Source organism: Ptychodera flava, chromosome 5 (assembly GCF_041260155.1).
Source record: "Ptychodera flava strain L36383 chromosome 5, AS_Pfla_20210202, whole genome shotgun sequence".
NCBI classification, from domain to species: Eukaryota; Metazoa; Hemichordata; class Enteropneusta; family Ptychoderidae; genus Ptychodera; species Ptychodera flava.
In genome coordinates, this window is record NC_091932.1 from 24,856,816 (window position 1) to 24,883,877 (window position 27,062).

At 38.3% G+C, this 27,062-nt stretch overlaps 2 protein-coding genes across 3 annotated transcripts in view; one reads left to right on the forward strand and one right to left on the reverse strand.

The window, feature by feature from the left end:
* LOC139133344 (NLR family CARD domain-containing protein 4-like) overlaps positions 1 to 27,062 on the forward strand; it is a 543,607-nt gene that overhangs the window by 507,265 nt on the left and 9,280 nt on the right. For both annotated transcript variants that reach the window (XM_070699892.1, XM_070699893.1), the window contains exon 2: positions 9,244 to 9,483. The gene's annotated coding sequence lies outside the window, so the exon portion shown is untranslated. The remainder of the gene's footprint in view (positions 1 to 9,243; positions 9,484 to 27,062) is intronic.
* Positions 16,208 to 21,679, reverse strand: LOC139132555 (uncharacterized). Its single transcript, XM_070698859.1, has 9 exons — positions 21,363 to 21,679; positions 20,406 to 20,553; positions 19,942 to 20,061; positions 19,531 to 19,816; positions 18,775 to 19,124; positions 18,222 to 18,476; positions 17,416 to 17,785; positions 16,789 to 17,052; positions 16,208 to 16,561 (listed from the first exon to the last, which is right to left on the reverse strand). Exons 1-9 carry the CDS (start codon positions 21,530 to 21,532, stop codon positions 16,245 to 16,247), a joined length of 2,280 nt encoding a protein of 759 aa, XP_070554960.1. The 5' UTR covers positions 21,533 to 21,679; the 3' UTR covers positions 16,208 to 16,244.

Consider the following 27,062-nt stretch of genomic DNA (forward strand, 5'->3'; position numbering starts at 1 on the left):
TATCTAAAAAGCATTGTACTTGAAAGTGACACTATAGCTACAAATTATATCTCTGAGACTCTCCAGTTAAATTTTGAGCAAACTTGTCACACTGGATGGTTGCCGTGCATAATATCAAAACACATTAAAAAACATTTACTAAAAACAACAAAAGTGTGTCGCGTTTTACACCTGATCTTTACTCTCGCCCTAGCACACGCTCGACTCATTACCCCTCGTGGTCGTGCGTAACGAGAAATGCATCGCTATACCCCTCGGCATACGTACGGCCTCGGGGAAAGGCTATGTTTCTTGCAGCCCAATACCCCTCGGGTAATAAACGAGCGCTATAGCCCTCATGATTCAATAATAGGTGTTTAGTATGAAATTGAGATGGCAACGATATCAGAAATGTTTTTAATGTCTTCCAATTTTTCTGATTAAATAATTTTTCATCGTTTAAGGTACGATTTTTCATATTTACAATTTGTTAGTCTGTTTTGGTTTCTCTTGATTAACTTCATCACTTGTTTTTGTAACGCTTTTCTTCGCTTCAGAGTGAAGTTGTTTGTTTTTCAAATAAAAAGAAGTAAATTTTCCTTGGTCTTCACACTCATTTATATGTCTGGGACATACCATTAAGATGGTGTCGAAATTTGATAAATAATATTTATTTTGGTTGCGACATTTTGAAACCAACTCTGAGCATTTGTAGTTGTCAGTCTGATTCCACTGCTTACTGCAACTGTTCAGGAAGATGCTGTCATCAATCAAATAGGGAACCTACAGGGGCCGGAGGAATCGGAGAGGGTCACATTTTACTAACTTGCCCTGGAGAAAGGGTCACATTTTACATTGAAAAGTTTATGATGAATAAAAGTCTGACTTGTGTAAAGGTGACAGGACAGGAATCAGGGGGAGGACGGTGTTTTTCAGTAATGAGTTACAATTTTTCATCAAGCAGATTTGAAGGGTTATGAAATTTCACACATGCCTTTTGGAAAGGGTTACCATTTTTGCACAACTATTTGAAGCCAAGATGTGGTTGGCATAGTGTTTTGTACAAAGATATCAAATCATAATACATTGGATTCATGTTAGTGTACTTTGCTTAAAGTAGGATGTGAAAGGGCATGTGGGTACAAGGGATTTGCCACTAAACATGGCAGTCTATGAGAAAGCTCAAAACAATTTTTACCAATATACAACTATCAATATCTGTGCATTTACAGACAGACCTTCTATAATTCATATAAATGTGCTTCGTTATAATAGGATGGTTACAAGTGCCTATGTGTATAAGAAATTTAGTTGTGGAATTTCACCGAAAATCATACACATTTGCTCATTTCTACATGGTATTCTATGAGAAAACTATGGAGAACTATTGTTTCCAATGTAAAACTAGCAACTTGTGTGCATTTATAGATCGTAGATAATTGACATAAACTTATTTGATTGTAGTAGGATGGCTTCAAGTGCATTTGTATACAAAAAATTTACTTGTATTTTTGAATAATTTTTATTTAATTTTCAAATTTTTGAAAAAACATACTCAAATGCAACCTGTCTTTTAAACTTTGATTGAAGATTCCAAGGATAGTTCTATGCCAGATTTACTTTGCTATCGAAATTAGCCTGAGAAATTCAGATTACATCCAATGATCAAGGCTCACTCGTACGTATATTCGTTTGGGAAATTTATCACTCTGTGACCCTACATGGGGCCTTTTTAATTTTCAAATATCTCCTGCTGAAAAAATTTGTGACGCTCCCAAAAATTTAGTTTTACAAAAAAATGATCCTCCCCTAAACATGGGCATGACATTTGGCGACCCACTTCCAATCCCGCTACCACTCCACCCCTGGTAATTTACGTCCACTCCCTAACTGTAAGTAGTCTCTCCGAACGTTCTTCTGCAATATCAGACGCCACTTGTGACGTCACGAAAATGGGCCCTGTGCTTTCAAGGTTTTTCCTCAAGTCATGAACAATTTTTACTCTCACATTAATTCATCGACAGGAAGAATTTAATAAAACCCGCCATTCAGCAAATACATACTACAATTGTTTATTGTCAAAATATTAAAGAAAACGTTGTCTCATAGGTGAGGTCAAATGATATGAATTATTTCTTTGCTATGATAAAAAAATGTTGAAGCTAGTTGTAACGGAAGCTCTGACGTACTTACCACCATTCCAGTTAAATGTCTGCCCCTCCATGGTCTTCGTAATGACGTTGTATTTCGTGAATAGTGGTACCATAACTATCAGGAGTAGAATGATAGCCAATCCAGCCATTACATGGTCTCTTCTTACCATGTTACCCAGCAATTGCCAAAAATGTGTTCAACACTAAACTAATGAAGTGTTCAGAAAACATGGCGTATAGGTTGTCAAATTCCTAATCATGTCAAGGCCGGCACTGCGTTCAGTAAACTTGTAACGCGTAGCCAATGGTTTGTAAGCTCTCACTGTACAGCTTTTTGACAGTTTGTGAATGGTCCCTGGTAGATTGATAGAAATAAAGTAATGTTTGACCAGTATCTATACGAAATACCATACAATTTTCATTGCCCCTTGTACATTTGACGTATTATACTCATGCAATGTCGCGTGACTTACTATCGAAATCTCGAATTGTTTGTTATCAATACATGATTTAGGCGGGAACAAAAAGCTTACTGTATTGACTGCTACCGAACCTTTGGATTCTACTGTATTTGCTTTATTCGCGACTGGATTGGTTTGAAAGCCGTTTAATCGCGACGGTTGGTTGAAAGCCGATTTATAGTCAGGCACCGGTTGGGTGAACTGGTTTTTATCTTAAGATTTTTTCTATGGTGAATATTGTTTTCAACCGACAACAATAAACAATTCATAACTAGCACTCTAGGTACATGTATCATGTCAAAATACAGAGTATAGAGTAAGTCATATTTAATTTATGCAAAATACTACTCAAATATTGCATTTTACGATTACTAATTGTTTCTAGTGTAGCAATAGGATACACAATGCAGTCACTAGCATACATGTAGTTTTACCATATGAAGTCCATTTTTATTTCTTCCTCGTTCGTAAATTATCATTTCGCGGCCTTTTAATTTATATTAATTATCTCCAATTGCCCAAAGCTGAGAGGGTGCCTGTATCTCTTCGTTTCCTTTGATGATCTTGACAAGCAAAATCCCTTTTGGAAAAAAAACTTAAGAAGGTAAAACAACGTTGAGTGTAAAACGTGGACTCCACTGCTGGACAAAAACCGGTCAAACCGGTCAAGTACATTGGCAAGGTGACTGATATTCGAGACGTGGTATTGCGCATTGTGTGCAGGTTTGTGTTTGACTATTTTATTCACACAAGCCCCTCTATCAGTAAGCGTGATGAAGAACCGAGATTTAACATTACAGCTGGAGCAGCATCCACTGTCTGCAGTATGTGCAATGATTCAACTAACTTTGAGTCGGAACTATTGTTGGCTAGTCTACTGCAGGGTAGTTTAGAAGGACATAGAATGGCCATTTTCAAGATATCCAGTTGGAAACATGGGGTTATTTCCACACGTTATCTACTGCAAATCATATATGCAACTATAGCTCATTGAAACTGAGTATATAACATCGCGAAGCGCGCCAACCACGATTTGGGGACGTTAAACGATGACAGACATAGTTTAGAGGGGGTTTATGGCGGTTAATCTTTTCGTCTCTAGCATTCAACTTTTACTTCAGTGTTTATGCTTTATTTCAAATTTTACTATGACACCAGGCTATGGAACACTTTGGGTTTGGACACACGCTGGTGGCGGCTTCTTACTGTTTATGATCGGAATACTTCACCGATTTACGCAGTATCAGTTACAGTCCCGTAAGGTTATATTTTGTGCTATCTATAATAATAGACCTGCGAGTTGTATTCTCGAAAGATTCTCATCTGTCTGATATGTGAACAGTCTTGATATGCAGCAATGATTACATTTTTATATGATCGGCCAGTACACAGGGTGTCTCCAAAAATGTGTAACCGTACTAGACTATAGAGGCCATTGTGTAAAACGAAATTCGTTATTTAAACATATATTTAGTTGGAGGATGAAAAATGTTATATTTTCTTCCTGAAAACAAATGATGAAAATACCATCAAAAGAAACAGCTATTGTACCTTTTATAAATCGTTAAAACAAGGCACATTTCAACAACAAATGACAAGAACATGAGTGACGCGTGTTCCCATTGATAGTATAACTCAATCATGAAAGAAGATAGCCAGTCAGTCCTCAACATTCCAAGTTTCGCTACTTTTAGGTCACAGTGATAAAATCATTCAATGGCACCGTCATTCAAGTTCGAGTTCAGGACCCTCGCGTAAACGTTCAAACACACAAATCCAGAGATTTCAAATTTTGGCGCTAAAATTCACAATTTGAAAAAAAAAATAAACAAAACAAAGAACAAAAATTAAGTGTGAAATCGATTATGTAAAATCTCAGATTGGCGGATGACTCAGATATATTATCGTCAAATCCTTTTGAGACTAGTGATACTTCATATGCAATGAACAATTAGAAGTAGTGCATTACGCGGGCGCCCTCAAGCGTTCGATATCAAGATCACAGAATTGATTAGCAAGAGGACACTCCTTTCAGCTATTATCTCGTCATATAATATGACATTGTACCCTTCTACATAAAAAAGATATATATATATATAATATATATATATATATATATATATATATATATATATATATCAAAATATGCAAACAGATTCGAAGACACGTAGTACATATTCTTGCTCCAAGTCTTTGGGCAAATAAATATTAAAACAGAATTAAGTGTTTGGAATAACGTTAAGCAGAGTGTCCTGTTAGTGTTAGGCTGTTGCGTAGATGGTGGGAATCCAGGGGTAAACACGTTTACCAAGGCAGTAACTGCATGCTGCCGTGAAAAGTCAAGCAACTGTGAGCCTGTCTAAGATATACAGTGTTCAATCCCGTCTGCGTATTCAGCAATCAATTACCCTTGATTCAAAAGACCTCCTTTGCCCCTTTTAGCTTTGCGTATTCCAAAATATTGTAAGGTTAACATTAGATCTGGAGACGAAAGTTTGCGGTTAATTACATATGCTGCCTTGTAATTTTAACCACTTGAAAAAATAGACAATTATTTTAGGTCGGATTTTGCATTGCATGCCATGATTTTTTTTCTTTTCAAATTTTCATACACATTTTAAGGCCGACCGTAACGTTGATATTTTGTTTAAAAATTAGATGTTTTCGCTATTAATCATCCACACCACGTATCAAAGATGTAAAGGTCGACACCTGAACCTGTTGCATTTCTTTCCTGATTACAATCAATTACTGCATGAAAATATTTAATATGCAAGATGTGATAATATCCCGCATACTGTTAACTTTGAGACAGAAAGGGCAACAGATAGCCATAAAGGTCAGTCGACGTACAAGGGCTACAGGAAAGACAAAAATGACAGTCAAGCCAGTGCTCCAACGGTATGAGATCCGCCTCGATGTCACCATGCGGAGCATGCATAGACTTGACAGATAAATCTTGGGCGGCGATGGGAAAAAAGACCAGACACGTATAGGATACTATTTTGGACGCTACGTTTCAAGGACAAGGATGGTTGCAGGGCTTTCTTTAAACAACCACGAGACAATGGTATTCGTTGATATGCCAATGTGCAGGTTTTAAGCGTAGTTTAAACGGAAACTTTATTTCAAGTGGCGATAATAGGTTGACATGACGTTTGGAGATTAGAAAGTAACGTAAGTCTCGGGAAAAGCTAGGATGTTTTTCGGTCGATACAGGAGTGGTTGTGTAACTCATCTATCCTTCTAAAAGCTTGTGACAAGATAACAATAGGAAAGAGTTTGGTGACATTTAACCAGCAAACCAAAACCATCGTGTATCGCGCTTAAGGTACCGCGTAGTTAAAAAGAATTCATCGAACATTCCTAAGACAATGATGAACAATAAGCTATAGATCAGCTGTTCCGAAAAATTGTGAAGATAATTTAGCAAATACAGAGATATTGCTGCCAAGATCTTCAAAGGTACACGTTTTCTAAAATTCAACTGTGAGAAAAGAATATATATGATTCTGATCGCTTATTATCATCAGAGGTTCAAATTTCTTGGAAAGATAAAACGACAGCCTTTTAAGTTTTTAATTTGATAAAGAATAACATGATAATTTCGATTTATCGGGTCAAATATGGTTCGCTGTGATGTAGCAACTTTAAGACTGATCCGATATCAAGATGGATTGTGTATCAGAAATTTCATGCACTCGTAAAGTACAAGTTTTCACGCTCCTTTGCAATAGAATTTCTTGCTATCGTTAGATTTTTGAGGTAGATGTGTTATTTTGCTGTTCTCTATAGCTAAGTACCATGGATGGATGACGTATGCACATATGTATTTGAAGAAGAATGCATGATGGGAAGATTGCCAGCTAACTTTCGATTTTGTTACAGGTTTCTTGCTCGTTGGGCCTGCATTGGTGACGTCATTCATTCACATACAGACGGTTGTATATTCATCCCATGCATCAGGTTTTCGTTCGAAACAAACACCAGTGTTTCAAATTGTTATCGTGACTTTGCTTCAACACCATACATCGCGACTTTTCTTCATTGCTGTGACCGGGTAAATATAGTGCAGCAGACATCACTAAAGGGTGAACGCCAACCTTTATTCGGTGAACATGACGTTACAAAAAAAACCAAACCTGAAAATACAATTGAAATAAATAAATCTCTCGTACATAGAACAAATATTTACCGATATCGGAAAGCTTACAAAAGAAAATACAGTTTCTTGAAATGTTTCTTGAAAGTTCAACGTATACGAACAATACATTGCAAATAGAATTTGAGGGTGTGAACAAATACGGACGCCACAATGTCAAAATACGGACGCCACGATGTCAAGTCCAAGTGACACGTCACCTTCGTCTTCACAAATTTACCGACCAGGGAAAATTATCAGGTGGAAATATTTCATGACAAAATTAGCGTCTTACCCCAACTAATAATTCATGCTGTAACACCATGACAGTGTCGACAACAGTAGAGTAATTAGTATATAATATATAATAAATAAATATAGTAGAGTATTCCAGTCTGTCATACCAACTCAACAAATCCAGGCCCGCAAAGACCAGGGATAGGTGATGCGACTCCACGACGGCAGCAAAGGTGTACTGCCGTAACGCTGACGTGCAAGGTATTTATAGTGAAAGCTGTTGCATTGTGGGCGAAGCATTAAACGAGACTAACACGTGAAAAGACGTGATGATATCAAAAATAATAACAATATCAGAAAGTTACAACTAGAAGTTATCTAAGGTATTTCTCCTAGAATTATAATGGTATTTCTGAGCATTAAATTAATGTGTATACATTTGCAATCACGACACGTTTCACCAAAAGAGCGCCTTCAAGAGGTAAGTATAATATGGAAGACCGGTCACGACATGCGACATGCGACCTGCGACTTCAAAACTGCGACCTGCGTCCGCGAGTTTGAAACATGCGACCTGCGACTTCGGCATTTAGACCTAGGTGTATAACCTGCGACTTCACAACAGCGACCTGCGTGTTTGTCAAACTGCGACCTGCGACTTCACAACTGCGACATGCGACAACAACACGTAACGTTTCATGGTGTTTTCCTCAGTTATTAGATTGGAGGCGTCTTGCGTGAACTTTAATCCTTTGAGCGCCAAAGTCTATTTTTGTCCCCTTTATATAATAAACCCCTGTCAATTTTTCTCCAATTTTGCAAAAAAATGGGAAAAACCTGTAGCCAATGAAATGTGATGTCGATTTGGTCCAAAATTATCAAAAAATTACAGAAAATTCATACAATTGGTAAAATTTTGCACTAAAGTTTGGTGGGAGAAAATTACAGCGCTCAAAGGGTAAAACGTGGAAAGGAGATTAACGTTCAACATCGATCAATTAATAAGCCATTGCTGTCGCTTTGGTAAATCGTTCACAAAGTCTGGCAAAACTCAATTCATGTACACACCAGTTCACTCATTTTCATCTGGAGAGATAATTTTATGACGGAAATGTTGACAGTACGTGTTACTTGATGCATGGAAAATAATATGCTACGTGATCTAGGCATTTATATGTTTATATTATAATTTCAAATTATTTTAGATATTCTTCGTCTGCCTTACCTCGCTTCTTTCCTTATGTTATCGACAAACTTTTTGATTTTTAGAAATCTCTGGTATTTATCCTCATTTCACTGTGGTATAACCATCTAGCTGTCTGTTTAATTCATCAGTTGTCCCCCTGTATCATAACTGCGTCAGTGTCATTGCAAACATTCGAATTTTCAGTTATTGCGTTCATTTTCTAACATTTCCAGTTTTGTTCCAATTCTCCAGTGATTGATCATCGGATGTTGCCATCTTTTCGTCTAATTTCATTTTACTTTTCGTCAAAAAATCGAATTGATCCAACTTTTGTTCAGTTGGAAAAATAAAAATATTCTTACTGGTTAACTTCGGACTACATTTGTCTACACAAATAACATATGCAAAGTAAAGCAGTTAAAATAATACTGATATTGACAGAAGTGCAAACATATTTGCTAACCATGAATAGCCAGAGACCGACTCAAGTTCTTTATAGATAACGCGAGTTAAAACTGTAAAACAGGACATAATTAAACCCTCCTACAATCCTATTTTCAGTCTTTAAGCCTAATATGTACATACTATAATATGTACATATTATTTTTTGTGTGTATATAATATTTTAGATCATGTAGGCAGAAAAGTTCCAGAAACTATTAAACACTGATGTAGACGTTTAAAACCCTATTGCTATTGCATTATTTCAGATCGGTTTGCCTTTCGTAAGAAGGAAAATAAATTTGTGCTCTTCGTTTGTGGAATTCTCTACCGTCACAGCTTCATGCACTTCTATCGCTGGTTGAATTCTTTCGCTGGCCGATTTTTGCGTAGCCAGCGGTGCGAAAATAATGTATGCTCTGGTCGCGAGAATGCGGTAAACCGGCTGTTTTAATATAGTGCAATGGTGTCCCTCGTGTTTTTCAGGCTCGTGTTCAGAGCAATGGTGCGAACAAATCAAGACTGATATCGCAGTTTGACAAACACGCAGGACGCAGGTCGCTGTTGTGAAGTCGCAGGTTAGGCCTACACCTTGGTCTAAATGCCGAAGTCGCAGGTCGCATGTTTCAAACTCGCAGGACGCAGGTCGCAGTTTTGAAGTCGCAGGTCGCATGTCGCATGTCGTGACCGGTCTTCCATAACCCCTGCTCTGTAGCAACGCTGCCTAAATCACGTGTCATTGCTAAAATGGCGACGGGAGATGACAGCACTGGTAAGGTCAGTCGTGACGGACCGCTTGAAAAACGACCAAAACTAAGTCTTGAAGGCCATGAAGTTGATCCGTTCAGAAGTACTTGTACACAGTGTCGAGGAGCATTAAAAAAGGTATGAACAGATGACGTAACAAGGTAGAGGCTTCTCAAGTTTCCCCATAGGTACTGACCAGACTCTAGCTGTGGAAACGCAGCTATCTGTTGGCGGGGTTGCGTGCGTCGTTATGTGGGTCAAAGGTCAACCCCGCCACGGATAGCTGCGGGCCATGTGCCAGCGAAAGTGGGTCCATTACGACGACACGACATGTATCGGAACTTTGAACGGCAAAATAAACCAAAGTGAGCGTAATTCAATAAAATGACCTATACCTGCCTGAACTCTGATTATTTCTCATTCCCTAACTCCTTTTGTGAACAAAATCTCTGGCTCGTTTACGCATTTCGGCTGATTTTCCAAGGAGTGCTCACGATTTTCACTCCGGCAGTGAACTCTTGCCCTCACTCTATTCACGTTCGTTCCCGTTCTTGGAGCACGTGACGTCCTTTTTAGCATATCAATGGAGGTCATTTTTAGCGCGGAAATAACGCACTGGCATCTCAACTGCGATCGTTTCTTACGGTCGCTTGCAATAAAATTTTGCCTTTTGCACAAAGATTGGTCTCCAGAGTAATTTCTTTCGAAATTTTCACACTTTCAAATGTCAGTTATGTGCTTGGCGGGATTTTTTCCCGCTTCATTGATACGCGAACAATGGAAATTACTTGAAATTTATCATATTTCTTTCAAATTCAAATTACTCGTGTGTGTTGCAAACTTTCCATGCTTTGGAAATGTCAGTGGGGGAAATATCGCATCATATTCACAATGGAGGTCTTCAGCAATGATAGCGCCGTTTGGCAGACTGTCAAAACAAAACACAGTCTCCAATTTCCTTTAAGAAGGGAACAATGCAATCTCATTAACAAGATTTTGCAAAATGAGACATGCTTCGGTATATTGCCTACTGGCTTTGGCAAGAGTTTGTGCTATTTATTGCCACCGTTGATTTTGGATCAGACAGAGCCGCATAGAAGACATTTCAGTGTGGTCGTTTCACCACTGAAGAGTCTTATGCAAGACCAGATTCGGTTCTGCGTAGAACATTGCATACCTGCAGTACATGTCAAGACAAGAAAAGACATGTCTGAAGATGAATTGAAAGGTGAGCGCCACAATTGTAAATAAATTATTTGCAATATAAAGCCAAGTTGTAGTATAAACAATTATCAAACATCACATTCTGTCATTTACATGTAATACTATCTCAGAAAACAATACTCCTTGTTGAGATGTTGCATAAAACTTGATTTTTCTTTCTAATTTGTCCCCTCTTGTTGGTTTGTAATTGAAAGGCTTGGAGAACGGAGAATATGCCGTTATCTTTATTTCCCCGGAAATACTGGAGAACACGAAGAGGTTGAGAGATCTACTGTTCGATCAGAACTTGTACAAGGAAGGCATCTGTGTGATTGCCATTGACGAAGCTCATGTTTTAGAATTGTGGTAAGATGTAGTTTCGGGAAATATAACTGAATATAAAAGCTATCCACGGGATTGCACGGGGTCAAGATTTTTACGATTTGTCAAAGTTGCAAAAGGAGGATTAAGTTGCTTATCGACTATCACTGTGTTCTATGGACTGCAGAAGTTACTTGGACGCGGCACAAACAGAAACACGTGGAAAAATGAGTTCATAGGAAGACGCGTAGGTCTTTTTGTCTGTACCGTGATCCGTTCGCATTCTGAGTTTCTGCTATTTAGTTTGTATTTCACACCTTAAATTCAATAGAGTTGAAAAATAGTCTTGCAGTGTACCACATGTCACGCCCATAGGACAGTATATCAATAAAGTCTCTCCACCCTCTTCCAAGTAATTTTATTACTTTCCTACTGCCCTCTATGCACAGCATACAATCGGTCCGTGAAATAAATTTAATCACTAAGGCCTAGTTTCAAGGTAAAGCTCGTTTTATTACATTAAACCATATTGTTTTAAGCAAATCGAAGCCGATGACGTCTATATTTAGTGACAAAGCGCTACATAAAACAGGGCCGCATGAAAATCCCGACCGACCATCAAAATTATCCCGTTTCAATCGGACCGAATTTTGTGGCTTTGATAGCTGTGAAACGCAGGCATGTGGCGGGGAAGGTTGCGTTCATGCAGATCATAACAACCCGCAGTAGCGAATTAGGATCGTCTATCGCAAAAGTTTGCGCACAAGAAACGTAATTCAAGTTCTCCCTGTGATTTGAGATTGCGAAATAAAACGTTCTGCACGTAAATTTCAAGAACACAGTTCTAATATTCTTCTCTTACAACACAAATATATAACAATGCGATAGGCCTAGTTCTGTCATGTTCCTTTGTTCTGTAAAATTTGCCTGCACAGGGGTGACACGTTCCGACCCGCATATCGGCATGTCGTCGAGATGAGAAGCCATTTACCGGCATCCCCACTACTGATATTGACAGCAACATGCACAGGAAGTATGAAAGAACGACTACTCCAGCAACTTTACCTCAGTAAAGATGTACATACGACGGCTGTCATACCAGATAGGTATGTCACTGTGCATATGAACATGATTTTGTTTTCATGATCTGATCATGAAAGATCAACAAACATGAATCTATACCATCAACCTAAACAAGTATGAAAATTCAAACAATATAAAGTATACAGGTTTTTTGTCATTATTATGTACTATTCAGCAAATTACGGCAAGCCAATCATAATGACTTAAAAATTGATATTTCATTTCATGTCTGTTTAAAAAAGCTGTTACAGTCAGTGCCTGTTCACGCGGTCACAAGTCGAAACCCCAGACAATCCAGCGAGAGTGAAAAAGAGCCAACAATCACGGCAATCATGATAAATTTCTACTTCTTCGTCACTTTCAAGTCAAAGATAAACTCATATACAGATGATACTGTTACTATTCTTGAGAGACATGTCACAGAAAAAACATATTTTAAGAGTTCCTGTGACTTTTCTAAACAAACACTTAAACATTTTATTTGCGCGAGAAATAGAAAATTATACAATGCCGTGAAACAATTCACAAAAGCGAACTTTTCCCGTATATGAAAAAGAACGGACATAGTATGGGAAGTATTATCAGCTTTTATCATTTAAAAGATCGAGTTATCCTCTTAAATTTACTACTGATGAATTTTGTTTATAAAATGTTAGATATTTCAACTTTTCTTTAGGCCAAATATTTTCCTGAATTTCATTGCATCACCAAGTAACTCAGTTGAGGCTGAAATGTCATGGTATATCACCGAATTAAAGAACTGTGCAGAGAATGCGAGGAAAGTTTTGATTTATGTAAGGTACGTCTGCCAATTTATTTTTCAAAGTATCTTAGAAAAAAATTACTTGAGAGACCCGAAAGCGCCAATATCATCAAATATTGTCTTTGACATTTTTGATAAATTCAGAACTTTTTGAGAAAGCAGAGTAAATGTACTGTTTGGGACATATCATCACTTGTTCAAGGTACTGCAAATATATATAATTACTTTGCTCCGCCCTTTTTCTTTTTCTCTGTGTCTATATATACCCGATCTTTTTCTCTGTGTCTATGTATACCCGATACCTCTGTATGAACACCTATCTTTGCCTCTGACATGTAGTGTCTACCTGTCTCTTGTAGGAGTATTCTTCAATGCGGCAAAGTTTACACAGCACTGATGACTGAGCTTGGTCTAAAAGCTTACCGAGGAGGACACAAGTTGGTATCAAACAGATTACTGGATGTGTATCATGCGGGAATGGTTACGACAGACCTTGAGAGAGTTTTGAAGGAATTTTCCAAACCCAATAGCACCATAAGATGTGTAATATGCACCATAGCGTTTGGACTAGGGGTTAATATACCAGACATAACTTCGATCATTCATTGGGGAGTTAGTGACAGTTTATTGCAGTACTGGCAAGAGGTGGGAAGAGCAGGCAGAAACGGCGCACAAGCAACAGCCTACCTTTATGCTCTTCCCAGATCAATTCAACATTGCCAGGATAGCATGAAAGCACTTTGCAACAAGGCCACAAAAAATAACCAATGTGTTAGATTGGAAATTCTGACAAATCTTTTCGTTGAAGGTATGGACAACTCATACATGGAGAATCTGGCCAGTAGACGGCCATGCGTTTCCCATTGTACTACTTGTACATGCGATCTTTGTGTGTGTTGTTCAGTTTGCAGGCAACGCTGCACATGTAACAAAACAAACTAATACATCATGTACCAATCATACAACTCTATTTTAATCATGCAAAGTGTGTGATTATGTATAATACTGGCTATCTCTGCACAGACTTGTCGGGCGTGATTTTATCTTTGACATACTCTAGACTATTTAAATTGAATTATACTTAATCAACATAGTTTGCACATGCATGTGTCCATCAGTTTTAGACGAGAAACATCATAAAATACATAACCACTTTGTTCAACATGAACCTTGTTTTTCAAAACTCACTTTCCACCTGCACTGATTCACTACTAATTAACGATTTCATATTTCGAAAGGTATGATATTTAACCATTTCTTTTTCACATGAATTCATAACGGTCGGGAATGAAAGTCAGATTCTGTATTCAGTCACGCGGGATGTCGATTAGCGAGGATTAACGCATTTCCTTTATCAACATCGTTAAATTTTTGTCCGGACAGAATTACCTTTGACCCTAAAATAATAACACACGCTAGCAAGGGCAAGATCACGATTTGTAGCCCGCCAAAGTAATGGTTCTCATGAGGGTAACATTGATGATGATGCCGAGCCGAAGGCGAGGGTATCATCATCAATATTACCGTCATGAGTACCAGCCCGAGGGCAGGCAAAATATCGTGATCTTGCCCGTTCTAGCTTGTGTTATTAGTTTTATTACATCGAACAATCACTTTTGTTTCGAAACTTTGCTTAGAATGCAGTCAAGTGTCGAACTAGACGCGCCACAGTCAAACGTTCCATTTGTTACTCGATCGCAATGCTACATGAAGTTGAAGACTTATTACATTAAAGTCGAAAAACGAAGAGTGTTGTTAAAGCTTTGCTCGTATAATGTACTAAATGCTGTCTACTTAAAGTCGAGCTAATTTCTTTTACCTTTTCAAAAGCCACTGGTCTTCAGAAAATGCCATGCAAATGTACGTGATGTGGTACGCACATATACCGCAGTATTCAAGAAACATGGTGGCGGGAAATATCACATAAGCCATGTTCTATCATGTTTTGTGCTATATGATGTGAGTGAGATTCAAACCTTAACGCTACTTAGTTGCTCTAAATACTTGTTTTGATACTCTTTTCAATCGAGTGGCATAATATCAGAAAGTTTGTCATGATTTTTGCTGTATTTAAGCATTCTTGCCTTTAGTTTTGATTTATTTTGCACCACAATTTCATTTCTAAAGCCCGGAAAACCACTGTGTGCTCTCCCTGGATGTTTCTCAAATAAGGAATAAGGTTTGTATTCATCAACGAATTTCTTTAAATCCCTTTTGTAGTCGGCTCTGGAAGAGTGCGATTTCGGCTTGTATTTATCCAATACATCAATCGTGTACACCTTTTCAACTGAACTGCGAATGCGGCCTATTATCTGACTGCATCGGTCTATCTGCACATCGGTGTACTGTCCTCGACTATGCTTGAGGTTCTCTGTAGAGAAACATGAAAATGTGTTATTGTCAGTGCGTTAGAAAATATGGGATTTTCATAACGACTGTTCAGTCATTTTTTTTATTCAGATTAAAACTGAACAATTCTTTTAAATTGTGTCATTGTTTTCTTGATGCAAATTTACTTATCAGAAAAACTATACTTTGACTACAGCAGCTTCTAAGAATCTCTAAGAAAAACATATAATAATACACAGTGTATTTCATATTATTCAGGAAAAAAGCTGTGTGTTTCCGTTAAACCTACCAAAGTGTTTTCCCTGTCGCTTGAAAGTAATACCGCGAGATTAGAAAAAAAGTCTAACGAAAATTTAGGAAAATTTGCCATTTTCTCCCCTTTTCGGGTACAATATCAGGAAAAACATCTCCCTGCTGACCTACCTACCATATTCTATAGGACTTGTTACAGGAAACACATTTTTTTTTTCACTTTGGCCTCATTAGAAATACCAACCTTTAAATTCATTGTTGAGGAACTCGTTGATTAGATCAAGAGCTATATTCTGACCACGACCCCCTTTGACGTTCGCAGTACTATTCCATACCATTTCATGTGCAAGGCGTGGGGGTAGGTATCCACTGACACCCGCTTGGCAAAACAAGGAAAAACATTGTGCAAGATTTTTTCAACTTAACTGTACAGCGATCTATACTTTTAACCGTGAATAAGTTGATCGCAATGTCTTCTATTTTCGTCGGATATTGTTTGTATTTGTACAGTCTTAATTCAATTCCAAATGGGCAAATTAATTCACCAGTTTTAACATTTCAGTTATCAAGCCAATTTTACAAACTGGCCATATAAAGGAAAATGACGGCCACAGGAATTAAATACCAAGCATTCAAGTGAATGACATATTTTTTTTCGGGGAATAAATTGAGGATGTAGATGCAACTTTTCTAACATTATTTTTTGTACTTGTACTTGAATGTAATATTTTCACACAAATTCAACAGTAAATTAATTTATGAACTAATCTTAATTTTAAAAGTAAAGACATGAAAACAATGCACAAAGTTGTCGGTTTTGAGATTTTAACGCAGGAGATCATTATGGACAAAATGATCGCATCATTGTATGACGCAGCTATTTGAACTATTTTCTTCTCTTCAAATTTTCCTGGACTTTTATAACTTATTATTTGCACTTTTTTCTAACTCTAGTTAGTAATTGGGTTTGGAGGTTTCCAGTAAAGCACTTACATGCCAACAATCGATGTCCTAACGTTAGATATTTGAAGTGATTGTTGCTCCAAAAATCAAGCATATCAATTTTCCAATGTGATATCATTGATTGCCCGTCGTTTTCTCTCTCAGCATCTTTTTCTGCCATGTGTAAGAGACCCCGGTATGTCATAGCGCAGGAATAGTTGAAAACATTGTCCTCTTCGCCATCACCAAGTTCTTTGTCGATGCATGACTCCCTACAATCGGTGCTACAATACCACTTGCCGTCTATGGAAAAGAAAGATAATCTTTATTTTCGTTAACGCTCGAACATTAGCACGGACAAAGATTCCAAGAAGATGCTCCATAAAACACGTTCATCGGTCGCATCTTATGATTACCGAATTCAAACAATAGTCTAATTCGTCTACCAATGCGGGTCAAATACAGGCTATCACACAGGCTACGATGTAACTATTCTACTGACAGAGCTTCACAGAAGGAAAGTTACGTACCAGGTATCGTGTTCAAACCAACACAGTCAAGGTGAAACCATTCCCCGCGAAAGCAATGTTGTCGACTTTCACAGCCAATCAGTTCGACGTCCTTGGCAATTTTACAGCAGTAAGGAGATGTCTTGCTACACGTGTCACTGCAGTACCACTGATCTTCTGGTATATCGTCGGGTTCTACATTGACGCATTCAGTGTGGAACCAGATACCATTTCTGCATTCAGATCCAGCAGAACACTCGATTAATATTCCGGATATATCCTCCGCTGAAAGAAACATATTATATTTAAGATGAGTATTCGAAGCGAATGTAACTTGTTGCAGAGTTTTTGCCTACCTTTTACATATTATTGACTTATAAGACTTTACATATCACTCTGTGCAGTATAAAAACGGAAAGAAAACTATGAAATCCCCATGTGAATTATATGACAGCCTATTGTTAGTAGGTAGAATGGCAGCATGCAATGGCAACAACAGATATACGCTGTTTTCGCTGTCTCTGTCGTTCAAAAAACCATGGAGAAGGACGATCAATTGTATCTGTAGCACGTAGAAATACCATAAAACATCAAAAGTACCATAGAATGTAAATATCAACTTTTTAAGTCTATCGATGTGTAAAATACCTTCTCCTTTGCAGAAACAGTACTCGAACTCTGCATCTTCAACGAAAGAAGTGTCGGGCAATTCCAAATCGTAGACGGCATCCATGTTTGGCCAGATGTATTGAACGATTTGTTTGGCCGTTTCTTTTAGTACTGTGCTAACGTCTGGGTAATTCTCTGATAACGAATCGCTTAAGCTATTCAAGCGGCACAGCTTCATTACCAGCAAACATACCATTCCCTCTGTTGTGAAGTTTAAAAAATCAACCACATGGTTTACGTTGTCGATGACCTTTTTCTTCACAGAGCGGTGTCCGAATCGTGTCTTAATATGAAATAAAGTACCTGGATCTGCCAAACTTTTCCCTGTAAAGAGCTTGTCCATTGTGTCCTGTGTGTCAGTGGGTGAGAGAGAGAGACTTCATTACTATTTATCAAAATAGCTTTCAAAAAGAGGCATACTTAATCTTTATCCTCAGAAATAAATTTAAATCCAGTAAGCGAATTTTACACCAAGTAACTGCTGATCAATCCCTTTGAGCGGAGAATGTGCTCGTGTCAGTCACGTGACTTGTTTTATTGAGCGCTCTGCGAGTCCTAAATCAAGCCAAGCATTTTCCTCGAGCTAGAAATGCTAGAAGCCAAAATTAAAAGTGCGAAGTCATTCTGCCATAGTAATCTCTCATTTATTGCATTGAGTTAGTTGCTCCCGTCATAATTTGGTACCCAGCTTTAAATTAGTCCTGGTACTTTAATCAGCCTCGAGTCCAATTACACTGCTTCGCCTGATGTCAGAGCAATGTCAGATACAGTACATATTTCCTTACCTGCAATATTATGCATTGCTTGTGAAATTCTTGCGGTCTTGGAACAAGACCTAGTAACCTGTCCGATAAATGTTCACTCGCAGCTACAGAGGCTTGACACTCCAACATTCTCTCCACGGACAGCTGGTCACCATGACATACGATCGGCCAAGGATTACCGTCATCTTTTAGGGGCACATATGAGCATAATCTCCTCATTATGGCGTATACACCTTTCCCTGAGGACGGGTTTTCTTGAATCACGCCTAAATTTACCTGCAATTTGAAATGATTTATTGCTGCAGAATGCTGTTGTTGATATGAAGCTTTGCCACAAGACATTTTACCAGTTGACAGTACATATTTTTTGGATATCAATTTTTTCTTCGTCAACAACAGGTTGTTAGTTTATAAAAGATACATAATCTGGATTCATTATAATCGTACTCCTATTCATTTGTCAACAACATGAACGGTATACATACAGGCTTCTTTTCTGTGTTGAAAAGTTGACCACCGTCTTTCAATGAGACAAAGAACCTCGGAAATAAAAACACAACAACATAACACTAACTATTTCGCTTTTCCGGACGGATTCTTTGGAAAATTCATGAGAAATATGCCATGTAACACCCTTCTCTTCTGTTTCGAAGCAGTTGAAGCGTTTAACCATTATTCGCTCTACAATGGTCACCATTCTTTCTTCCAGAGATTTCCAGTCTGTCTTCGTCGGTAAAAATGCCGACAAAGGGAGGTGGTTTGCCTTAATTGTTTGGTCAATATTCTCTAGGTGTCTTCCGGAGACTCTGTTTCTGACGGCATATGACAATGCCCACATCATCATTTTATTTCTGCTCTTTTGGGACTGGTGTCTCGCCGTTGAAAACTTTTGAACGTTGTCCCAGCATAACGCAAAACCAGGTTCTTAAAAAAGGAAATGAAAGAAAAATCAACATCTGAAACTTAACGTTTGATGCGTTCATTCCTTGAAATATGCATTTCAGACAACGTACGTGTTTTGTTCCAGTTTTCGCGATTGGTGACAGTTGTTCACTTGCTGGTTGGATTCCAGAAATAAACACTACGAGTCAGTTCGCTCAGAAATTCTCAGCAATTACAAAAACAGTCACTAAATTCCATATTTCCATGTACGCGATCCATTGGTAAAATACGATTACGACAAATACAATAGAGAACTACACAAGGTTACACCCCATAACAAACAAAAAACGTACTGTAGAACGTAAATTTTAAGATAAGATGATCTACAGCCTGCCTTAAAAATATGAGAAATGCAAACCCAAATAAAATTGAAGTTTGTCGTGCTCACCCTTTTCGGTTTTATCATCTACCAAGACATTTACTCCAAGATCTTCATATTGTCTGACCTGACCGGGCGACAACATGCTACCAGATTCGGTTTCTTCGCCGTTGGCACTCCCGCTATCTCTACAGCTGCCATCCGAATCTGTTTCGGCCTGTGTTGCTTCAGACTCATCCAGCTCATCCTCACTCTCGCTGTCACTGTCAGATGAACAGCTTCTTTCGGAGTTATTTACCAGACGACTGTTGGCTCTGACACAATCTTTGTCCGATGACTTTTGTGAGATTTCGCTCTAGAAAATATTATTATTAATATTACTACTACTACTACTACTACTACTACTACTACTACTACTACTACTACTACTACACGATCTAGATTTCAGCCGTCTATTAAATAACATTTTGGAAATTTTACCTGGATGTTACTTTGCCATTTCTTTATTTCGCTGTCGAATTCCTTTCTCAGCTTGTCAAGTAGTCTCCTTGTGGTTTTTTCACCGCAGCAGATTCCCAGTTTACTGAACCATCGAAAAATCTGAAAATGTAACATTTTGAAATTAATGACACTACAAGCCATCTTTTAAATTTAAGTTGTCGACCACAAAAGAAAACGTCCCATTCGACTTAAAATTTCAAATTTTAGTCTCCCTGTAATTGTTTTAACAACTTTTAGTCCAAACACAGAGTAACAAAAAACGGCTATCCGTGGCGGATAAATGATGTTTCTGTTGGATTTGTGAAAACATGGCATCGAAGCAGCTTGGGGTTAGCAAACTAACCCTACGTAAGCATGGGACAAGGATAAACGCAAACATCACAGAAGTTTACATTTAAGGCGGATTTTCCAGTGCAAAATGTGAATAATGTTTTACCACTTACATTTTGGCTGCAACCACCTATATACATCTGTATAGAATTGAGACCTTGAAGGTATTTAAATTTGAACTTGTGTCGTAGATTCAGAATCGTACCAATCAAGAATCCAAGTCCGGGAACCAATGGCCCCATTTTCCCGTCGTCAGTACTTCTATATAGAAGAAAATAGACGCTATTTTGAAAATGGCGGGTAAATTAATGAAGAAACAAAGAAATCTATGATTTTGAACATTGATCTTCCCAATCACTATAGGGAAAAAGTGCGTGACTATAGAGCGAGAAACTGACTCTTTCTCGCAATCGGTGAGAATCTGTTCTTATTCTCACCGCTGTCGGTGAGAAAATATTAATCTCCACTGGAGATTGGTGAGAAATGCATTCCTTGGCGAGAATCAAGTGTGAGAACAAATTCTCACTGGTGAGAATGGAAATTCTCACTAAGTACAGCGAGAATTGAAATTCACTGGCGAGAATCATCAAGACTCGCCGTTCGGAGTCTTTATGATTCTCGCCAATGAACGGCGAGTCTTGATGATTCTTGCCAGTGAATTTCAATTCTCGCTGTACTTAGTGAGAATTTCCATTCTCACCGGTGAGAATTTGTTCTCACACTTGATTCTCACCAAGGAGTGCATTTCTCAACAATCTCCAGTGGAGATTAAAATTTTCTCACCGACAGCGGTGAGAATAAGAACAGATTCTCATCGATTGCGAGAAAGCGTCAGTTTCTCGCTCTACTCACGCACTTTTTCCCTATAGTGTTAATGTTACAGCTGATTAGGGCTTGCATTGAAAAAAACTGTACTGTAGTATAGCAGGAGATAAAATGTCAGTTCAGGATAACCGGTGTCATTTGTTGAAGACTCCGACAAAGCCGTCATGTAGTGTAAATTTGTTAATATCATCGCGTGCAGCTGATCTATTGGAAAATTATATATTTATGTATTAAAACAAACTAACATCTCAACTTTATCTTCACTTCTTTGTAAGGTCAGCGCACCCTCAATTACGCTGTGCAAAGTAGGTAGGCCAGCTCTTGTCTCACCGATGAACTTCTTCCAGGAAAATTCTGAAATGTTGTCCATGCTCACTTGGTTTATTACAGTTTTCTTCTGTACGAAGGCCTTCATCTCTCTTCTCGCCTTTACCCGAATCACCTGAAAAAACTGCCGCCGAAACTTGCAACTGTTCTTTAACAGCGTATTGATTGCTGCTGTGTATTTGTACCTCCGGATTTGCTTCACAGCTAACTCAGTGAAACCCTTTTTCACAAAACCAAGAACCTAAGATTTCACACACAAACAATTTGAATGTATTAGGTAGAGAAATGCGTTGTAGTTTCTGGTGCATTTCATTGTAAAAAGGTACAGACAATACATTGACGAGATCGATAATGATGAATTATGAAATACAAAGAATCACTCGCATTTATTCGTTGCTACCCAGAAAACTTAATCCAGTGATTAACAGAAACATTAGCTTTTCTTATTTTAATGGGTAAATGCTGTCTATTCACTTGCCTTATCTGTTTCTTTAATTGGCGTTTTTTCTTGTTTATTTTGAGTGGTCAATCGAAGAGGACTTCTATCTGTGGGTTGTACTAAACCTTGTTTTGTAAATTTCTGTAAAAGTTGTGAAACACAAAACCAATATAGTTTATGGAACCGTATAGCTAGATGTACAATGCACAATACCTCATTTTTGTTGTTGTTGTTGTTTAACAATTCATGGTTTACTGAATATCGTATTTTTAGTAACAGCGACATATGAGCTTATGTTTAGTTTCAATAATTCATGGCCATCGGTGAAGGTGTTCCGTCTCGAAATTTTTTTGAAAAAAACGTATTGCAAAACATATTATGAAAAAAATAATAATTGCGAGCAATAGGGATTAAGCTCATGACATCAAATAAACATTTATATGAGCTTATATTGAGTTTCAATAATTCATGGTCACTTACAATCGGCGAAGGTGTTCGCAGTCGAAAATTCTTTTTGTTTGGCGTCATACCACTACTGGTGCTTCCCCTGGGCCGCTTTTTGTTTAGGTACGTTGTAGACACAGATCTGCTGCAGAGATCCTCTGCGGCTTCTTTCAACGATTGTCGCGCCTTATGCAGACGACCAATTAAGGTGAAACACTGGCTGCATAGACATCTTTCTGATGTCATGTACGATGACTTTTTTAGCGGGGTAACAGTGATATTGAACAGAGACTCAAGGGCTTCTCCGGCTGAAATGTCCGTCCCTCGTAATGAAGCACTGACACTATGCCTCTTGAAGCCGTTGGCCTTAGAGTCGAAGGTGTTAGCACAGTGGATGCAAGCCATTTTCTCCGGATCCCCTGACTTTTCAGAATGCAAAGACCAAGTTTGCAACACACACGAGTAATTTGAATTTGAAAGGAAATATGATAAATTTCAAGTAATTTCCATTGTTCGCGTATCAATGAAGCGGGAAAAAATCCCGCCAAGCACATAACTGACATTTGAAAGTGTGAAAATTTCGAAAGAAATTACTCTGGAGACCAATCTTTGTGCAAAAGGCAAAATTTTATTGCAAGCGACCGTAAGAAACGATCGCAGTTGAGATGCCAGTGCGTTATTTCCGCGCTAAAATGACCTCCATTGATATGCTAAAAAGGACGTCACGTGCTCCAAGAACAGGAACGAACGTGAATAGAGTGAGGGCAAGAGTTCACTGCCGGAGTGAAAATCGTGAGCACTCCTTGGAAAATCAGCCGAAATGCGTAAACGAGCCAGAGATTTTGTTCACAAAAGGAGTTAGGGAATGAGAAATAATCAGAGTTCAGGCAGGTATAGGTCATTTTATTGAATTACGCTCACTTTGGTTTATTTTGCCGTTCAAAGTTCCGATACATGTCGTGTCGTCGTAATGGACCCACTTTCGCTGGCACATGGCCCGCAGCTATCCGTGGCGGGGTTGACCTTTGACCCACATAACGACGCACGCAACCCCGCCAACAGATAGCTGCGTTTCCACAGCTAACCAGACTCTATCTGCAAAGTTGTATCTCACCTGCAGCATAGTGGGCGAGGTCGCTCAACTTCACCAAAAATCACCGACCGTCTCACCGTAGAGCTACACGTCTGCAGCTAACCAGACTCATAATAATTTAAATTATACTACAATGCTCTTTGCCTAAATAAGCTACCCGAGGCCAGGCCCCGGGCGAAGCAAAGCGTTTAGAGTACGATAGGGCATAAACGGTCTCTCCGTACCTCCATGGGTTGGGCATTGCTGGATTGCTTTTTTACGAGCTGCAAAATTGTAGGTCTACGGTGAGGGGGTCAGTGAGTTTTGGTGTTTGGAACGCGATCACGTGTTTGAATAAATTCCACATACCATTAACGACAAAGTTAGTGTAGTATAATAGTGTTAAGTCTTCAGTAGTGATAAATCAGTATGACTTAATGCAGAAGATATGTGGGATTTCACATCAAAACGCCGTGCCTGTGCGATGCTTATTTGGAACTCTGCAGGGCCATCAGCATTGTAGCCGCTACTGGTGAGTTAAAGAGCCAAGACTCACCGACCGCCTCACCATAGAGCTACAGCTAGATTGCTCGATAATCCCCCTAATACTTGTAATACTAAAGGTAATAGTAAGTTTACTAATAGCTACCCTAGACATGAATATCATGCTTTTAGCATTTTTTCTCGCCTATTCTACAAGTAACCATGATTCAGAATATCCTCAGGACCCACCTAGAACTTCACTGTAGCAGTGCAGCCAATAATTCTGTCAATGTACAAAAATCATTTTTTTCCTGTCAGACCTGCATCAATTTTTTTTTTCAAATGGAGTAGTCAGTGCAATTTTTTTTAATTGGTCATCAAGTTTGTAATGCGGTGTATATAAGGGAGCCGCCATTATTTACGGCCTGAAACTCCAAAATTTTGAGTGACCCCCTCGCCAACCATGATGATTTGAGTACCCTCCCTGTCTAACTCTGAAATTTTGACTGAAACCCGCCCCCCCCCCCCCCAACTTGGAAAAGTTAAATACCAATACATGTAATTGTAAAATTTACAAAATATAGCAACAGTAAATTAGACCTTTCAAATCCTGATTTTCTCTGCTAGACTATCGTCAGTTATCTCAAGATGGTTCAAAAAAGGTGAACCCATCAAAATGAAATTCAAAGTCACAATTATAAAATAAGATATAAAAGCTCACGCTTTAACCAGTATCTAACTATATAGTATATTGTTTAATTTGGATAGGTATTATGACAGGGTTTTCACTAGGATATCTGACCGGGCAGAATTTGAAAGTACAGGGGGAGAACGCGCGAGAGGCTTAGGGGGAAAGTGTTACAGGGGCTTTCCCCTATCTTGCATGAAAATTTTTAAGATATTGATGTGTGCAATGGTACAGTCTGGTGCAATCTGAGAGGTGTTTTTTTTAATAAGTGAAACAGTTAGAACACCCTGAGGGGGAGAGCACGAGAGGGGGTCCCCCCTCTTGTATTGGACATTTTGAGAAATTGATGTGTTTAATGGTGCAATCTGAGAAGCGAGTTTCAGTTTATTTTGCACTCGGAAAAAATGTTTGAAAATGACATTGAACACTGATATTTTTTTACATCTTTTGCATGATCAGTGTTTGAGTCACAATATTCAACAACAAAACAATGACAATATATTTTTGTGAAAAACAGTTCTGTTTGCCAGAGACTGAAGACAAATGAATGTACAGGAACGGAAAATCTGTCCCCTTCTTGTGTCTTTTCTCCAGCTGCCAGCATCTAATGAAAAGTCTGAATATGGTATGTTTAACTGTCAAAAAGGTCATTGAACTGAGGTCAATTAAAACATATGTATGTTTCTGTGATAATAAAGGATGAATTCACAACAGTTCAGTTTTGTCCTTAGATCCTGTGAAAATTTTGAGAAATTGATGTGTGCAATGGTGCAGTGTAGTGCAATCTGAGAGGTATTTTCAATTTGTCTTTTACCAGTAAAACTGTTAGAAGACTCAAGGGGGAGAGCACGAGAGGGGGGTGCCCCCCTCACATTGAAAATTTTGAGAAATGGATGTGTGCAATGGTGCAATCTGAGATGTGTTTCAATTTATTTTGCACAAAAAAATTGAGTAACCTGCCCCCTTCTTCCTCTTCACATTTGAGTAACACCCCCTGAAGTTTAGTGCCTATGCCATAGAGATATTGCAACAGAAATCCTGAAATATGATTTCTTGGGTCAGAAAAGGGAAGGAAAACATTGAGTGTACTGAGGTGTAAAGTAGACCTATGTAGTGCATGCTTATATCATAAGTGCTGGGAAAAAACATAAGAATTGCTTGTGGTAAAAACATTTGCGCCGCCTATGGCAGCGCGCCGGCAAAGAATACATGAGAATAAGGTTTCCAAATTTTGCTCATTTCTGGTGCATTGTGACAATTTTTTCACTTCAGTCTGTTATGACAGGATCAATTTTTTCTTCTATTGCACCTGGTGACAATTTTTTTTTTTCTCAAAATTCTCCATATCCCTCCAGAAATCAAATGGTTCTCCCCTAAATTATGTGATAGTATGAGTGGACTCTCTATTTAAAGTATGCAATTTCCTTGTGTCCACTAATATTCAGTCGTGCGGCTGGTCGTATTACCCTTCTGGCCCTGGCATATGCAGAAAGGGGAACTTGTTCAGAGAAGCCTAGGGGTATTGTAGGGTTGTATATATTAACTAGGGGCCCTTTTTAAGTTTTTAGAACTAAATCTTATTTTTTAAGGACCCCATTTTAGACCTTTTATGACCTTTGATCCAGGTCAAAAATCATAGTCATCGAAAATTGCAGTGTTTCAGCCAGCCTGCGACATTTGATGCAATTTTTTTGCTCTCTTCCTCTAAAATAATCTTTGTGGGTCACCATGACGCAATCTCAATCTGCGTAGGCCTTATTTTAGTGGCTATTGAACTTTTAGACAGTGCCTCCTCAACAGAAAACTACATGTTGTAAAATGCTGAAACAGTTTAGGCTCCTTCCTACAAAGTTACAAATTCCCTGGTACATTAAACAAACATTGTTACTGTTCAATACTACAATACACTGAGGCTGTGATTTGCCTCTGGGAGTCCTACTTGAGTCTGTCAAAAGTTTTATCAACTTTGCTTGAATCTACATTTGGCCTGCCAGCTACTCAGTTTGATAGTAAAAACCATAATTTCAAAGGAAACTTTCACGAACAGAGTCATAATACAAGGGAAAAAGAGAAAAACTGCGGTTTTCTGAAAGGTCATATGTAGGTCATCTCACCATGTGATGTCATGCATGAAGACCCTTAAATATACAATTATGGTTCAAAATAAACCACCTAGGGTGGTCAAATAGGTACAGTCTTATGTTAAAAGGTAATTTCTTGGTGCCTTCCAATTTAAATGGCATTTAGCTTGACTGTCAGCTTTAAATTTAATTTTATTAAGAGTCATGGCAAAGGGAAATTGTCAACAGTACTTGCAGTGAGCATATTCATTTTCAAATACATTTGAGAACTGCAATTTTGCATGATCACTTAACATCAAAGCAACAATTCAAAAGTAGGAGAACTATTAAAATTGTCCATTTGACTTATTTCAAACTACTACAACTTATACAAGGAATGATGTCACCCTAAATGATTTAATATTTTTGCAG

Excerpts from the sequence above, each read along its gene's own strand:
- LOC139132555 (XM_070698859.1), bottom strand. The coding sequence starts at position 21,532 with ATGAAGGCCTTCGTACAGAAGAAAACTGTAATAAACCAAGTGAGCATG. Across the intron at positions 20,554-21,362 it reads AGTGAAGATAAAGTTGAGAT|AAGTACTGACGACGGGAAAA; the intron begins GTTAGTTTGTTT and ends TCTTCTATATAG. Across the intron at positions 17,053-17,415 it reads CTGTTTCTGCAAAGGAGAAG|CGGAGGATATATCCGGAATA; the intron begins GTATTTTACACA and ends TGTTTCTTTCAG.